The sequence below is a fragment of the Falco biarmicus genome, chromosome 1 (assembly GCF_023638135.1).
Source record: "Falco biarmicus isolate bFalBia1 chromosome 1, bFalBia1.pri, whole genome shotgun sequence".
NCBI classification, from domain to species: Eukaryota; Metazoa; Chordata; class Aves; order Falconiformes; family Falconidae; genus Falco; species Falco biarmicus.
In genome coordinates, this window is record NC_079288.1 from 72,042,817 (window position 1) to 72,060,549 (window position 17,733).

A 17,733-nucleotide genomic window follows, 5' to 3' on the forward strand; every position below is an offset into this window, starting at 1 on the left:
AGCAGGAGAGAAGTGGGACAGAAGAAGGGAAATGTTAATGCAAAATATAAAATTGCCTCGCAGAAAAAGAATGGGGAGAGCGAGCGAGCGGTTTGTTATCATTTATTTTTCTTCAACATATCATTCAGTTTCAGCTGTCTCCCATCTCACCCAGATCTCCACCATTTCTCAGAAACGTCTCTCGATGGCATCTCATTCTCCTCCTGTCTTTCACCAGCGCTTCATTATTTCTTAACTGTCCCTGAAAGGGTCTGGGCAGGAGGCGGGGGAGCGGCGGGGGGGGTGCAGCGGGGCCAGCCTTTGCCCCGGCGTCCGCCTCATTCCAGCACTTTGCAAAAAGCGGGGAGCCGGGGGGGGGGTGGGGGGCGTTGCAAATAATGTTAAATGTGATTAATCTCCCGGATTCCTGGAAATATGACATGCATGAGTTACAGCGAAACCTCTTTTATTTCGCCATGAAATGCTTTTGCATAATGAGAAAGAAAATGTCCTCTGTGCCCTAATCAACTCTGACAGGTCCTGGACTCCCAAATACTTTTATTTACGGCATTATTTATTGCACCCCTGGTAAGCGGGGAGGCGGGCCGGCGGCTTGCTCGCTGCGGGGGGAGCAGGGCCGGGCCGGGCCGGGCAGGGCAGGGCAGCGGGGGCAGCGGCGGCCGCGCTCCGCGCCCGGCACAGGGGCCACAAAGTTTTCGCGGCGGCTCCGCGCTGCGCGGCCCGGGCCGTGCCCCGCCGCCCCGGAGGGCCGTGCCGGCCCGGGCGGGGGGCGGGGGGTCGCGGGGGCTCCGCGGCCGCTCACCCCGCGCGGCGGCGCCCAGCGGCTCACCTGCCCCCGCGGCGGGGTGCCGGGGGCGGCGGCGGCCCCGCCAGAGCCCGCCTCCCCGCCCCGCTGCCATTAGCAGAGATTACCCTAAACACTTGCCGGTCGCCGCCCGTCTCCCTCCAGGCATTGGCGCGGCCGCCTGTCAATCAGGCCGGCGCCCTGCCGCGCCGTGGCTCCGCCGTGCCACAGAGACGAGCCGCGGCGGCGGCAGACACAGCCCCGGAGCGGGGCCGCGGCGGGCCGGGGGAGGCGGCGGAGGATGGAGGAGGAGATGCAGCCGGCGGAGGAGGGGCCCAGCACCCCCAAAATCTACAAGCAGCGGGGCCCCTACAGCGTCCTGAAGACCTTCCCCGGGAAGCGGGCGGCGCTGGCCAAGCGCTACGAGAGACCCACCATGGTGGAGGTGCCCCGCGGGCGCGGAGCGGGGCAGCCCTTCCCGCACGCCGCCGAGCCGCTGCCCTACGCGCCGCACGGCCCCTTCCCCAACGGGCCCGCCCGCCCCGCCGCCGCCCCCGGCGCTGCCCAGGGCCACCCCCGCCCGCCGCCGCCGCCGCCGGCCCCGAGCTCCTCGGGCCGCTACGGCCCCTGCCCGGCGGCGGCGGGGGGCGGCGGCGCGGAGCTGAGCGCAGGTACCCGCAACTCCTCTCCTCCGCCGTGCAACTTCGCGGGGCACTTTGCAGCAGGCGGGAGCGGGATGGGGGCCGCGGGCTCCCCCCCCCCCCGCACGCACACACGCGGCCCCCTCCCCCGGGGGGTGGCGGCGGGCTCGGCCCCTGGCGGGGGTGCCCCACCTCGGGGCCGGCGGCGGCCGGCGCCCCGGGGCTGGGCGCGGGGGGCGCGGGGCGAACGGCCGGCTCCGCCCGCCGGTCGGGCATCGCTAAAGTTCCCGGGGGCGGGCGGGGCCGGGGCGGCTGCCCGGCCGGCGGCGCCCCCGGGGCGGCGGGGGACCGGGGAGGAGGTGGCGGCCGCCCCCCCCCTCCCCCGCGCTGCCGTCGGGGCCGTGCCGCCAGCCGCCGGCGGGGTGAGCCGCCGCCGGGCGGTTCGCACCTGCGGGAGCGGCGCTGCCGTCTGCGGGGCGGGGGGGCAGCCCCGGGCTGGCGGTCGCGGCCGGAGGGGGGGCGGCAGGCCGGGGCTGGCTGCCGGAGGGAGCCGCTGGTGACGGCGAGGCTGCTGGTACAGGGGTGGCGGTTTTCACAGAGGGGAAATAGATCGGCTGCTCGCCCGCACCGTTTCCGTAAGATGCAGCGAGGAACGGGAGATCGGGTTATTTCATTTTTTTTTCTTTAAAGGTGTAAGATACCGAGATGCTGAAGGCATATCTTTCTTCTGGTGATGGCTTGGAGTTAAAAACCACGTAGATCTTGATATGCAACCTAAATTTGGCATCAGGAAATGGGAAATTGCATCTTTAAGCAGAGTACAATCAAAAATGAATTACAATAAATCCTATATAATTGCATAGGTCATTCTCTTTAATGAGATTTTATTAACCTGACTGTCAAGCTTTTGAGTCAGGCAGATATTTTATCTTCTTCAACTGATAAAAGTGTCAGCTATAAACCACCATATAAATATTCATAAATCTACACATCTGTGGCAGCCTATCAGCATCATTCTTTTGGACATTAAAAGCATTCTAATTACTTTCTGTCTAGCAGAGCTGAAATGCTGCCTGTTATAGTATGTGCTTGGCAGGCATGATTGCTTTTGTTTGCCATCACAAATAGCAGCATCCTATTTTATATACTGATGGTCCAGAATATATTCAGGGTTTGACTGAACAGGATGAATGTTATGAAGCACCATCTGGTTTTGATAACATCGGGTATATTAACTCATCTGTTAATTTTTGACACATCATTGATTTATTTATTTAGAAAAATTGGATCCTGTTTTGGTATGTTGCTGTTTGCCTTTGTAACAAATGTGATGACATTTCCTTACTAAACAGGGAGATATGCTAGTTAATAGGATATATGGCTGTGTTTTAATGCCTGTTTTTGCACAGAAGCAGCCGTGTACTGGATTAATTTTATCATGTCTTGTTACAAATAATTCAAGTACTTTGCCAAAAAAGTTTAATACTTGAATAGATTAGCCTGAAAATTCACGGCTCTGACACGTCGTCCTGTGATCCGTGGCAGAAGGTCATCTTTTCTTTTTTCTTGAAAGTACTTCTTATGAAATGCCCAAATGGTGGTAGTTCAGTATTTTTTTGTAGCCCACAATCAAAACGTTGCCGATACATGTGACACCTACGTTTCTTTACAGAAGCAGACTACACCATGGAAAACAGCTGTATGGTAGATGATATATGAGGCCAAATTCACAGCAAAACCCTCTGGGCTTTGATGAGCAGAAGTTTGGACTTTCTCATGCCTCTGTAGACTGTACTAACCGGGTGCTGTGCTAGAACAGGCTTCAGAGCTTGGCATTGATTCAGTCCTATGCTGAAAGAAAAAGGTAGTTAAGGAACAGCCATTTGTGCACTGTGAAGTCCCTGTCCTGTCACGTACACATCCAGGCTTTACTTTAGGTTCCTATATAGGTCCCAACATAGCCTTCTCTCAGCTAAGACTTAAGTACCAAGCCAAACAGAACAGGAGAAAACAAACCAAAAACTTGTTACTGTGTGCAGAAGTGGAATTTTGTACAAGTTGTTACCAGAGGCTGATAAAGCAAGTAGCAAGGTTTAGACCTCCTGGGTATGGTAATCCTGAGGTACGAGCTTTGCTGATCCTACTTGGTGGTGGAGAAGCACCAGGTGCTTGTGTTGGAGGAGGTGTGGCACCAATAAGCTGAGCAGGGAGCTGTGAGGGTGAGCTAGGGGGGACCTCGGGGATGTATGTATGTGAAGTGCTTCCATCTTGTCATCCAGAGCCTTGAAATGCTCTTAACAAATGTGTGAGCCAATTTAATAGCTCAAACTGCTGCTCGGGAAGCAGAACTGGGGTTTTGCCACAGGGGAGTGGGAGTGTTTGTCCGTGCTCCGTGCATGGCTGCTCTGTGCTTTGCCCGATGCCCACAGGGTCTCTGCCCACCCAGCTCCTGGGTTCCCCACAGCAGCAAGGGGCACAGGCTGGGCCCTTTCCAGAGCACCTCATAGCCAGAGGTTCATCTTCCAAGTGGTGGATGTTGTAGGAAGGGAAGGATCCATCCTTTAGCACGTATCCAGCTGCAGGTCCACTGGGTTGTTCTCCACAAGGCAAGACAGTCACCATCCCTGACTCGCACAGTTTTCCCACGTAGCTTACCCGTCGCACTTGGTGGGTGATTACTTGAATGAAGGGGTGGAGGGCTGTGGATCACGGTTTTGTAGGGACACCCATTTTGCAAGGTCAATTTCAGAGATTCCCCTCTTTTTGCTGATACCTCTCCACTTGTCCAGGCAACAGTGAGCAAGCTGGCTAGTAAAATACCATTCCTGGGATGTCTAACTAGGTGCTAGCAACTTAAACCTTAATGCAGTTGGTTCTTAATCTTCAGGCATGACATTTCTGGCCCCTTGGGAGTCAGAGCACCAAGTTTTCTTTTGAGAGTGGGCATCTCACACACAGCCACAAGTAAGGACTCTTCCTGATTTTTTTTAAGCTTTTCCTAATGGTTGAAGCTCTTGCCAAGAATGAATTGTTTCTTCCTCAGTCCCTCTCTTAAGAGACCACCCTGGCCTGCAAACTCCACAAGAATTGCAGGAAGTGGGGTTAGCAGAAGGAGGAAAAGCAGGTGTTCTTCATCCTGTGACATGGTGAGGAAAGATCTAGCTCAGGATCCCATCTTGTAGAGAAAGATCCTGAATGAGAAATGTCATCTTACAGTGAGAAATGTGGAGCTGCGCTGCAACACAAGCCTTCTCTGCTCTACTGAATAGTGGTTACCCTGACCACTGCTGCTGCAGTAAGCCACACAAACAGGTACATTCAAAGCACCAGCAGATACCCATTTTCTCGTGTAAAATATTAATTTTTTAATAGTCTGTTCAGATTATTTTCCTGGTACGAAAACAGTGTGTGTCTTTGTGTTTGGTAGCATGTAAGTTAAACAGTATCATAGTCCACCAAAGAAAGTCTTCTTCCTTAGGAAGGCATGTTGTAGACCTTACAACGTGCCTTAAATTTTAAGGTGGGCTTTGATGAAAAGTAGAGAAGAGCAGAGCTGTCTTAGAGCTGTTATTCCAGTGATAACACCTGGCATGTTTAACATGACCAGTTAATAAAACTTCTATCATGTCTAGACTGATCAAAGTGTTTTTAAGTGAACAAAGAAGGTGAAGATCATTTTTTTGGCCTGCACTGAGAAGTTGGGAACCCTCATCTAGAAGTAGATTGTCAGATCAGTACTGCAGTGATCAAACACTTGCAGTCTTCATCCAGTGGGCTATCAGTGGTCTTCATGCAAAATCCTCTAGAAAGCACCACTTAATTATGGGAGGTGTCAAATGCTTTCAGTTTTGTGACCCAATCATAGATATTTACAGCAGTGTTCATATCTAAAAACATAATGACAAAGTCTGTATGAATGGATAGTCATTTGGGAGGGTACAGAGCTGCTGCCCCAGGACCTAAATTAATAATAATATGATACTAATAAAAAAAATCAAGAAATACAAATCATCAGGTGAGAGGACTGAAACACTGCAAGGTAAAGTGTGAGATGATTGAAATTGCTAAGAAGCCTGGACTTTGGAATCTTGCTGAAAATTAAGCACCAATGAATACATGCCCTGCAGGGGAGAGTGTATGGTATTGAGTTCAGACCCACTCAATAATTAAGACTTCTTAAACCAGCTGCCCAAGATTACGAAGGAAACTATGGAAAAGCCACCACCTGAATCCAGAGCCACTGAGACCCAGCACGATTCCTTAGTAATAAAGCTGTCTGGTCTAAGTCTGGTCTAAGATTGAAAAGATCCTCAGGTGTAGGAAAAGCTGATGTTACACCTGCCAGTCTTTCGAGACATCTTTCTGATGCATCAGTGTATGTTGTCAGGTTGAGTTTTGGAAGTTTGTTCTTCCTAAAACACTGGTTTTAGTCTGGCACTTGGATAAGAAGCCCTGTAGTTCAGCATGAATGAGAAAAAGATGTAAAGATGAATGTGGTATTTGGGAGCTGGTACCTGATTTGCCATATGATGGTATCTTCTGGTTGCTTGCACTCTTAAATAATCTGGTTAGGAATACTGACACTTTTAGCCATTTAATCCTGCTCTGTTAGCACTTTATGGGCCTGATCTGGCAAGTCCACCTTTAGGCAAAAGTCTAGTTAAAGCCAATAGAAGTTCTGTAAGACTAAAGACTGCGGGGTCTGAGGCATTAGAATTACATAGTTGGTGAGCATCATAATAAGGAAAAGGAGTATCACAGTAAGACTTTCATAAACCGTTTACACCGTTTTAGTCCGGTGCAGTCATTTCAATAGAATCCTCCGTTCCTAGAAAATACATATATTACATTAAATCAATTAGGGATCATAGATGAGTGATTATTCAGCAGTAATCACATAAAAACAACTTTTTGTCATTTCTTAGTGATTAGACATTGCACAGTGCTTGCATTTCTAATTACAGTCAGTCCGTAAAAGCTGAAATCCCAGTTTTTATGATATATGCTAAATGGGCAGCATTTGTTTTTGTTTCTTCTCCATCACAAGAAATAACCGCAGTTATCATTCTCATTTAGGGTTGTTCAGACTGTGGGTACGTGTACTGTTGCTGATGTAGAAGTCGCTTCAAAGTAGTACCCGCTTCAGCACAGAGACAGATGTTTCCAGAACGTGTGCTGAGAACATCCCTCGCTATTACTGCCCAGCGGTACCCACAAAAAAAACATTCGCAAATCTTTGTGCTAGCATTTCAGAATAGTCCTGCCTTGTCATGACTTTCATTTTTAAATCTTTGAGTATGGGTTAAAGTTAAGAAAAAAAACGGTAATTGCTGTTACTGTGTCTTTGTAGTTGATCTGATACTGAACTGAAGATTAAATCAATACTGTCATTTCTGTATAAAATTTCAGTTACATTTTAAGCCAGTATCACGGTGAATATGCCTAATGCATTCAATTTTATAAAAGAACTCATCATTAATTTTATCTTTACTGATATTAGTGTGTATTATAGAATTCTTCAGAAACTGGTATGTGAAATGTCAGGTTACTTTTTGCCATATTTTAGGAGAAACAATAATATTAGAGTAACATCTCTCATGCTAATCTAATCCCTTTTCAGTTGTTTCATTCATATTTTGTCCCCTTGCAACAAGGATATGCAAAGAATGAGTGACTGTTTTGTCAACAAGGACCATAATGATTAAAATACAAACAGTAAATATGACTTAAGGTCTGGAATCAGATTATAGGATTAAAATGAATGAAAAAACTGTTCTGCAGCAGGATTGCAAAGTTCTGATCAATATCATCCTGTAATAATTTTAAAGGGAAAATGTGGGAAGTAAAGAAGTAAAGCAGAGAAAGCATAGCTTGAAGTTCTTGGGGATGCTTGAGTTTCTTGATTTTCTTCTGGTCTATCACTAGGTCCCAGCCAGGAATCTGCAAAGTCACTGGGGTTCTGTGCTTTTAACTGATGTTACATCTGTTGTGCTGTGTTATTTTGAGCTTGCATCATAAGGGTTAAAGACAGGACAGCAGGTATGGAGGCTATAGAGCACCTGGCCCCTCACCAGCACCCACTTGCAAAGAGGGCAGCCGTGCCCCTGCATTTCTGCCCTTTTTGAGTTTGTAGTGTGGACAGAGGGCAATGCTTAACGTTTCGCATCAAAGATGTGTTGGAGAAATCTGCCCTGGTTTGTCTGAGCCTGTCTACAAGGGTGTGGTGTGACTCGTTAGCACAAGAGGCTGATTGCAAGGATGTTCTTGGGGCCAGCCCAATCCTTCCTTCACATGCTGGTGGGCTTTCTCTTCTCGGCCCTGGGCAGCCTTGCAGCCCAGCACTGCACCTGTGCTGGCTCTGTCCCCCTCACGTCCCTGCTCTTACGGCGAAGATCACGTGCCTGGGTGCCATGCCGGGCAGGTCTCCTCGGGCTGCCTTCAAGGCTGGAGGCACTTGTGTGCTGCTTCAGCCTGGCCCTCTTTGCAGAGATCTGGAGGATGGTAAAAATGCAGATCAGTGTTCTTTCAAATATTCTTCAGGCCAGCTGTACTAACCTTGGTGTGAAGTAGATTTTCCACCAGAAGGTGTATCTTCTGTGTCGTGGAGAAGTACTGTGAGAAGTGCCACCTCTTTAAAGGCCCAAATTCTGAACCTTTCTGTTCTTTACGTATTATCAGTGTGATGAGGCCAAGTTTTCATCTCTGCTGATGAAGTTAAGATAAATGAAGGTCTGGGGTGCTTAGTCTCATTTATGTAGCAGGTTGCCTTTTCAAAAGTAAATGCATTTGTCACTTTCTAAAAGTCAAGCCTGCCTGAGAAAGCTCTCCAAAATTGGCAGCGCTTAAACCTACCAGTCTTTTTTTTTCTTTTTTTTCCTCATGCAAAATGTTAGTTACATCTTCTTAGACACCTAGAGGAACTCAGCTATGAATAAGCTAAAAAAATCTAAAAGGCATTATTTTTATTGGGGAACCTAACAGGTCGTATCATAAATGTCATGGTCATTTTCCATCCACGTCCAAGAGCTGTTACAGAGCTTGGGCTGTATACATAGCCACTGCAGAATGAAACATCCTACTGTGTAGGTTTAGGTTGTAGCTGCTATTGCTCCCTGAGACGTGACACCTCCTGTCACTAGAGGCAGGTCTGATTAGGTGCAGCATGGCATCTTTACCCTACTTCCAGATCTGGGCTGCTGCTTCCAGAAACTGCTGCACAGCCCTATGTAGGGTTTCCTGATTATGTCCAGAGAAGCTTGAAGAATCTGTACTGCTCTTTGCTGCATGATACTGGGCTGCCCACAAACTCATAGGAGGTCAGCAGGACAGAAAAAAATTCCTCTTCTGACCAGAGGAGCTTCGTAGTTTACATTTGATGCCTTTCCTCAGTGTGAGAAGAGGGGTTTGTGCTTATTGCTCTTGAGTTGTTCTTGGACATACCTGGAACTTAAAGCAAAAGGAACAGAAACAAAGTCCATAGAATTGGGAGTGGGTCATGTGAAGTGTCTCATGCATAGTGTCAAGCAAGTGCAGCAAAGATGAAAGTTGAGGGGGGGGGGAAGCTTGGAAGCCTTGTTGGAGAGGAACAGGGCATAGGATGAAGGTGTAGTGCAAAGTCCTGCAAATATGTACTGGCAATACCCACCAGCAGCCTGAAGTAGGCTTCCACAGATAGGATGGAATTTGTATCTTCTTCCCCATTTACTTTCTTAGTCCCTCTGAAAGAAGATGGCAGTAAGCAGTGACTGTCATCACAATGCGTTTCTGATGAACAGCAAGGGCATGAGGGCACTCTCAAAATAGAAGCAAAGTCAGGGTTGTTTTAAATCACAGTGTTGCAGAAGTATTAAAGCAGAAGCCATAATTTTAATGTGTTCAGAAATAAAATGCATGCTACTGTAAACAGTTCTGTACATCCATCTAGCTGCTACTGCCTGGCATAACCTTTTGCATTGGGTTTCTGTGATTCATCTTTTCTTTTGTTGCAGAGAGTCGAATGATTCTGGATGCCTTTGCCCAACAATGCAGCCGGGTTCTAAGTCTCTTAAATTGTGGTGGAAAACTACTGGACAACAACCACTCTCAGTCCATGATTTCTTGTATAAAGCAGGAAAACCCAAATTATAGTGAAAGACAAGAGCAATGTCAGCTTGGGAAAATGGTCCATAGTCAGACGTCAGACATTTTAGACATAGAGATGCAGTATATGCAAAAGAAGCAACAAACCTCAGCCTTTCTGAGAGTTTTTACCGATTCCCTTCAGAACTATTTGCTTTCTGGGAGCTTTCCTTCTCAGAACACCTCATCAGTAAATGATTTTAGCCATTTGGCAGATGTGGATCCACTTTCAACCTCTCCAGTACATACTTTAGGTGGATGGACATCTCCAGCAACATCTGAATCTCATGGTCACCCATCATCTTCTACACTTCCAGAGGAGGAAGAGGAGGAAGAGGAAGAAGGTTACTGCCCTCGATGTCAAGAGCTAGAGCAGGAGGTAATTTCATTGCAACAAGAAAATGAGGAACTTCGTAGAAAATTGGAGAGCATTCCAGGTAAATAATCCCCTGCCATCTGATACTGTCAGTCAGTGATAAAAACAGTTTGGGTAGTAGTTTGTTTGAAGTTGTTCTCATCATTTTTTAATATTGCGATCATAGCAATCGAACACTGGAATTTGTCTCCAGCCAAAATTCCTGTAGCTGTGCCCGGCAGAAAATTATCTTCTGGTACTCATCCATATGGATCTTGATTCCTAGATTAGTAGGCTGTGTTCAGGATGGGGTGTACTGTTAATCCCAAATTCCAAACATCAGGTGGTTTGTCACAGTAATTTCAAACATATGCTTTTATACCTAATTATCTGTCTTGTTCTTTAAGTTACATTGCAGCTTATAAACCTAATTCCTCTTTGGGGCTTCTTTTTTGGTTACTTAAAGAAACTATTCAAAGTTGCATCCGTACTTTTAACTGAAATAGATTTGCCTTTTACCTTGAACAGTATCTCTTAAATTGCTGTTAGCTCAGTGAGAAGCATAAATACAGCTCCTCCCATTCATCTTCAAATAAAACCTGAAAAAAAAGCTTGACAACAACTTATCCAGTTCAGCAATACCTACCAGCCACTGGGAGAGAGAAAGCAGACAGAAAAACCTTATCTAATAGAAACCTCCTCTGTGGAAAACATCTCTTGCCCCTTTAAACTTGGTTCTCATTGTTAAGGTGCACTGAGATACTTGAAGAGTATATGGTGTTGGATAAGAACAAAATATCTTGGACCCATGTCCTCTAAAATTTAAGACAGGCAAAAATACACCTCAAATAATACTAAAAGCAAATTGGAATTTAGCAAAGAAAGGAAGTCTGCAACACACTTCTGACACATATAAATGTTGGGGAGCTGCAGCTTTCTAGATGAAGCTTGAGGTGCTTAGGGTAGGTACGTGCAAAGTTAATTGAACTAATCCCTAAGTGGCAGAAAAGCACGGATAACATAGCATGGGTTGCAAGAGAGAAAATATCTCAGAGATGTTAACTATGTAGAAAGTAAGAAGGCAGTAACCAACCGCTGCCCCAGTATGTACCTGCGGTTGCAAAATCTGAGCAAAAAGCAAGCAGCAGTCTTCATAATTCTCCCCAGCTCTCAGTGATGTATCATGCATTATTTGTTTTACATTGTGTTTTTCCTTTGTACATTGGTCCCTAGGGGTACCAGCAAATCCCATAAGCAACACTGTGCAGAGAAAACCCAAAATTTAGAATGTTTCCCCCACCTCTCCCAAAATCTGGAGTCACCATAACTCATGCACTCTCACTGGATTCAGTAGTGGTTCATACATCATGTGGAAACACTGTGACAAAGGGAATCATGTGGACTTCAACTCCTGTTGAGCCCTGGCTTTAGGTGTATAAGACCAAAAATGATCATTAGGGTCTGTAATCTGACCTACAGCTTTCATTCAGTCACCTATATTGAACCCAGCAATCTTTATGACTGACTAAAGCACGACTCATATTTGTCTCAAGTGGTATCTCAGAAGACCTCCAGTCCTGAGTTGGAGACTCTGGTGAGCAGTAGCTCTGCCTCTGACCCTCACAGCTGACTCCAGTGGTTAATTACACTGGTGAAAACGAGTGCCTTATTCCTTGCCTATCTGAAATCAGCTTGTAGCCATTGGCTTTGCTCCACTAAATGAAGTGCTGTATAGGCCTTGGTAATTTTTCTGTTTGAAAGTACTTGCAGATTGAAAGCTGACTTAATTTCCATCTTAGATAAACTAAGCAAACAGAGCTGTTCAGAACTCCTCAAATGAGTTGAATCCTTCTTTGCAGTTCTTTTCTCCCCTTCTGCTCATTTCTTTAAAATCTGGGCACTGGAGAGACATGCAATATGTTACCATCTGCCTGGGCAAAGGTGAGTAGTCTCTCTGTTCCCACCCACGGACCATGCCCTGGTCATTTGGCCATGGGTCATGCAGCTGAGCTTCTTGTTCTGTGCTCATTTCTTCGTAGATGTACATAGTTTGTATTTGGCTGTGTTCATGTACTAGGTGATCTGGATTGCTTTGGCTGCCCTGTTTGCCCAGTGTTTGCTGGTTCACCAGTTTCTGCGTCATCCAGATTTTTTTTGATTGTTTTTAAATTAGCTTTATGATTCTGGTTAGAAACGTTCAATGGTATTGAAACTGCTGGAAGTCCCTGTCGAGCCTTGCTAGAAACACATCTTTTTGTGATGATTCCCTCAGTGACAAATACTGGAGATGTCAGTAGCAGGTTCTTAATCAATGTATGCTGATGTTGAGTGTTGCTGCTTTTGCAATCAGGTAACTCATGGTAGTAAGTTAAATGCCCTTCAGGAACCTAGGTATATTACATCTGTTCAACCCAACTTTTTCACACGAACCTGTAATCTCATCAAAGAATGACAGTTGGGTTAGTCTGACAAGATCCACTTTCCGTAAGACCATTTTGACTGGCATTAATTATATTCATATTCCTTAGTCCTTAGCCAATCGAATCCCATTGCAATTGTCTGTATTTTGCTAGGATTAGTGCCGGGCTAAGCAGCCGGTGTTTACCTGGGTCATCAGTTACCCTTCATCTCCCTTTAAGTGAGAGATAAACATACATAAGCACAGCTGTTTTCCACCCGCCCAGAAATAATGAACCACCTTGTTAACAGTGTATCAAAGGGAGCAGACAAACATAAAGTAAATGTGCGAGGAAGGACATATGACTTCATCAGCCAACATAAAACTGTTACCAGATGCATCTGCCGCTGTCTGGGTGAGGTATACAGATAGGTCTAAAGTGACCCTTGCAATTGGGAAAGTGTTAAGAGCCACAGAAGCTGCCCTCGGATTTTGCTACATGGTAGGATAAAGGTCAGAGCTCCCCAGGCAGTCCCACAGCCACCACTGAGCAAGGTTAATCAAAAATCAACTAAAGGCAATGTCTAATTATTTTTGTCTCCAGTGCTGACTTTGCTCCAGTAAGCTTCTGCTGCCAAAGAAGGCAGCAGAAATTCTTCTATCACCTGGAACACCCAGCTCTGTATGTAAACAGGCGCAACACCCATTCTCTGAGCATTTTTTTGCCCATTAAAGCGTTGCACGCCTCGGGAGGGAGCCAGAATCACTCTGCTGAGGGTTTCAGTGTTGTTTGCCACTATCTGTCACATCAGAGTCATCTCAGAGCACAAACTTTGATGCACAAACCTCATGCTGGGCATCTGACAGGCCAGGCAATGTAATTAGTGCAGAGGCGAAGCAACTGCGGAGGCAGCTAGACGAGCGTGGAGGCTGCCATACTGTCCCGTCAAGCTGCTGAAAGAGCTTTCTTTTTTTCGGATATAGTGGTTTTCCTTCTCATCCTTGAGGGAGCTGGGCTGGAGCTGCTGGGTGAGGCTGGCAGGGGACCCTGTGGGGCGGTGGGAGGCATGAACCGTGTTCTCCCCGCAGGTGCTGAGGCTCTCACCAGCAACCCTGTCAACAGAAGATAAAAGCACCAACCCCTCCTTTCTGCTCTGTCTATGAATCATTTTATCCTTTTCCTGAAATACTTTGCATTTCTTCTTTTTTTACTTTCCATATGCAAAAGCCCTTTTAAAATCCATGAGAGTTTGCAATCTAAAAATAGTTACCGCTGTACTTCTCTGCCTCTAGCTCTGCAAAGCACCATTTGCATGGCTCACAAAGAGAATACCGAGAAGTAGAGTGTTTTCTCAGCAGATGTAAAGGCAACGACTTTTTTTTAACAAATATTTCAGACAACATATCCTCCTGTAGCTTTTGGACACAGAAAATAAGATTTTTCAGTTTTTAAAACTCTGCCCTGTTGCTGTAGAAGCCCTCCAGTCCTGTAGGATCTTTTTTCCCATTGCCTAGCCTCACTCTTCAGCAGATCACCACTGGAGAAAAACAATTACATGGGTGAAATATTGCATATGTTTTGGTTGTTGGTTTGGTGTTTGTTTTTTTTTTCTCAAAAAATACCCATTTGATTTGACTGAAACAATACGTAAATTTATGTGAAAACTTAATTGTTTCAGCTATGGAATAAATTAAGAAAAATTTATATTTCAGTGCTTTGGTTTTGGAGCAATGTGCGTTCTTGCAGCTTGTGCAGTTTTCCCCAATATGTTTTTTTTTAGGCAAAAACATTAACCAAACATTTTCAGTTTTCAGTTAATTTGAAAAGAAGAGAAACATTTTTATTCAGTGCATTATTTAGTCTTGCTTTGAAAAATAATTAAAGATTATTCCAGTTCCTGGAAGGAGTTTGGCAAATTTATCATTGACTCTTTAAGGTTTTGAGGCTGTCAAGAACATAGCAAAGTAATCCATCTATACAAGGAGAAAAGTGTCTCCTAATCTCTTTCCTCTGTATAAAAATTACTGTGGCTGTGATACATTCCCAGTAGTGAAATTAAAGACTTATTTGTGAAACTGCATGTAAGACCTGGATTTAGACCGTCTAATATATAAGGATATTAAGGAGTTCTCCTTCGCTATTGTCAGCATGATTTTCTCACGAGTTTTTGGCCTAAAAGGGAGAAATTATTTCCAGGTGGTTAAAGCAAAGGCCAGGAGTCATGAGCGAGGTTTTGCCTCCTGGTGCTCCTGGCTTTGCTGCATGGTTTTGGGCAAACCAGCCTGGAAGCAGTGAAAAGGTATAAGTAAGTAAGATGAAGATGTGTGTCATAAATACAGTAATTATTCTTACCTCATTAGCCCAGCAGCAAAAGATACTCCAGCAAAGAGCAGAAGGATGGGGGTGAAAACCCCCTCAAATGTAGAGAGGTGATCGCCTATAGAGACAGTGTTCATGGTGGCCGCAAGTAGGCAAAACAAAGCAGGATTTGCAGGTAGAGTTAATATCAATGTAATTGAAAAAGAGTTTTCCGGGAGGTTTTGTGTGCCCAAGGCTTGACTTTTTTTTTTTTTTTTTTTCCTGACTCTATCGGATGATCTAATAAAAGATATTACTTTTCCCTACAAATCCTGTCTCCTTTATACTTTCAGAGCATCGCATTTCCAAAGAGCCTACCACAGCTGCAGTGTAGATAAAGCAGCCATCAAGGGTTATGATGAACACTTTTTCATGTCTTTTTTTTTTTTTTTTTTTTTTTTTTGTCCTGTTTCTTGATGTTCACATTTAACCACTTCTTTGGTTTCCCTTGATGTTCTGGATGTTTTGGTCTGATCTCTGCCCTCGTTCTACTGTTCAGCTTCAAAGCATGAAGTTACTTCGGGAAGAGGGAGCCTCAAGCACGGTTGCCCAGTGTTTGGCATGAGAACCCCTTTGAATTTGCAGCATGGCTTTGCTTGCAGCTTGGGGCTGCCAGCTTAGTTTGCTAAGCCAGTCAGAGTACAAAAACTTACTGAAACACCTAACTGCAGCAGACCAGGGCTTTATTAATCTTTTTTGGATGCTTCTGGGTAAAAGCCCACAAGAATTTGGGGGGTCAGGTTTCTTAGCCTACTTTGTGGAGCAAGAGCTGGTAGGAGTTCTGTGGGGAGCTGCAGTTCAGCCTGGCGAGGCTGAACTCCCTGGTCTCAACTTCGGTTTGTGTTTTGCTCCTCAGCATTTTAGCAACACAAACTGCTGTCCCCGCTCACCGGGTGCTCCTTGGTTTCCCTGTTTGTTGTCAGCGGTTTAAATGTGTAGAGGGTTTACAGGGGAGGTCCCTGCCCTGAAGAATTCATGGCCGAAAGGGAGGACAAGAAGAGGTACCTTCTATTAAGTAGAAGGACAGCGAGGGAACACCGGCAAAAATGAAAGCCACAGGAGCATGTGGCAGCATCGCTTAAATGAGATGCACAGCTGCCTTGTTTGAGCTCTTTCTCTTCTGTGGCTTAGGCAGAGGTGTACATCCCAGGGGCGTATGCAAGGGGCACATGTTTTCTTCTTTCTGGGAGAAATATTTTTGTAAAAGAAAATTGAAAGAAATACAATGGCTTTTCAGATGCAGATTAACAGAAGTTGAGTAGTTTTCCACTCCACCTAGAAAACACAACTGAGAGGAATTTTAAAAGTAATGGGATATTTGCTGTAATTTTTTCTCCCTTCCTTGCTTTTGGCAGGCACGTAGGTCAGTTTAGCCAATCTTTAACACCTTTCTGCATGTAATGACGGTTCTTCTGATTTCTGCTGGCTGCTCTCACTACAAATGGGTGCTGGTTTTGTTTTGCCATCCAGTTAAAGCATCCAGATTTGTAGGGTCTTGAGTACTGAGATCAATTCCTCTTTGCTAACCCCCATCTCTCCTTGCCCCTCACTCTTTTTCCAGCTCATGGTACCCCAACAACTTGTCTTTGCAGCCCGTCCATGCAACTTCTCACTGGCTTTCAGCTGACGCTTAAAATAAATTAGTGTATGAGCTAAAATAATCCAAGCCATGTTATACTGCACACTTGTCCAAATCTCAGGCAGAGAAGGCATCTCCGTTAATGCTACAAGAAATTCATACTGCCATGTAGTTCGTCAGCAGGTTCCCTATCATTTGTTACATCTTTTTGACAGTCAAGCATCAATTTAGAAATGCCCTGCAATGAACTCAGAGTGGAGCATTGCTCAAGGTCGAATGAAGGAGGACGTGTTGCAGTTCTGAGCCACTCTTAACTAACAGCTGCCGATCAGAGTGGGGTGGATGTAGACGTACACCCTTCCCAATTCTCCTCCTCGCTGGCAAGTCAGAAGTAAATGGCCTTGAGTGCTAAGGGATTCATCTGCTGCTGTGCAGACCACCAGAAGAAATACTAGCCAGTGTCGGCTACACATCACAAAATCTCATTAATGAACAGAATAATCAGATTTCTTACTGTCTGCCTGTGGGGCTGAGGCCGCTGTGGGGAGACACACAGCCAAGCTGGGGGTGAGCCATCCCTTCTTGCTAGGGCTATCTGATGCTTTGGGAGAGGTTGGATATATCAGTTATTTACATTGGAGATACGCCTTATTTACAGCAGAGCCCAAGTATCTCTTCCTAGTGCTGTGCTTTGGCAGTATAAACTGCCCTGGAGTGTGTTACACAGGAGGCCACATTCTGGGGAGGATAAATGAGAGCACTCATTTTGACAGACACCAGTACAAGTGATTGTAGCCCGATAACACCTACAATGAGCAAAAACTCAGCCCAGACTAGTAATGGAGAAGTTCTTGGCACTTCATAAAAAGTTCGAAACAATTATTAGAGCCAAAGGTTAAAAAAAAAGGAGCTGGTGGTAACTTGGAAACATTAGAAGTATGTTGTTGAAGGCCCCAGAAGACTATCTAGGAGGAAGAGGTTCATGCTGGTTACAGAAACAACCAGCTTAGAGGGAAGGCAAAGGAACAGAAGTATAACAAGCGGAGCAGAGGGAAAGTTGATGGTGATGAGTAAAAATCAGGGGTTAGGATCAATGGAAATTTAATAATTAAAATTAACACTGGAGTGCTGTGTTCAGGAAGGAAGTTAAAGGGAAAATATGGCATCCTAATAACAGTATCGGGCAACTACCAGGTGGAAGTAGTAGGGTTTGTCAATAATATGGAACTGCTCATTGGGTATTTCTGTTCTGGTACTTGCCAAGAATAATCCCATGCAGTCACACCGATATGATGACGATGGTAAGCAGATGGAAGTATTTTCCATTTCCACTGTAACTCTGGGTGTTAGCACACACTCAACAGGAGCTTCAGGTGGGACTGCAACCTCAGCTGTTTGCCCTCCTGGTGTCGGGACAACTGGAGAGCTTGTTAGCACCAGAATTGCCAGCCCTTTTAGAAATGATAAAGAGATGCTGATTCGAGCAGAGGTTGTAAGAC

General features: G+C 45.7%; 1 protein-coding gene across 2 annotated transcripts in view; it reads left to right on the plus strand.

Moving 5' to 3' along the window:
- Nucleotides 1-1,027: 1,027 nt before the first annotated feature.
- BEND4 (BEN domain containing 4) overlaps nt 1,028-17,733 on the plus strand; it is a 29,680-nt gene continuing 12,974 nt past the window's right edge. For both annotated transcript variants that reach the window (XM_056334510.1, XM_056334520.1), the window contains exons 1-2: nt 1,028-1,455; nt 9,414-9,980. In XM_056334510.1, coding sequence (XP_056190485.1) covers nt 1,086-1,455; nt 9,414-9,980 — 937 coding nt within the window. In that variant the 5' untranslated portion in view covers nt 1,028-1,085. The remainder of the gene's footprint in view (nt 1,456-9,413; nt 9,981-17,733) is intronic.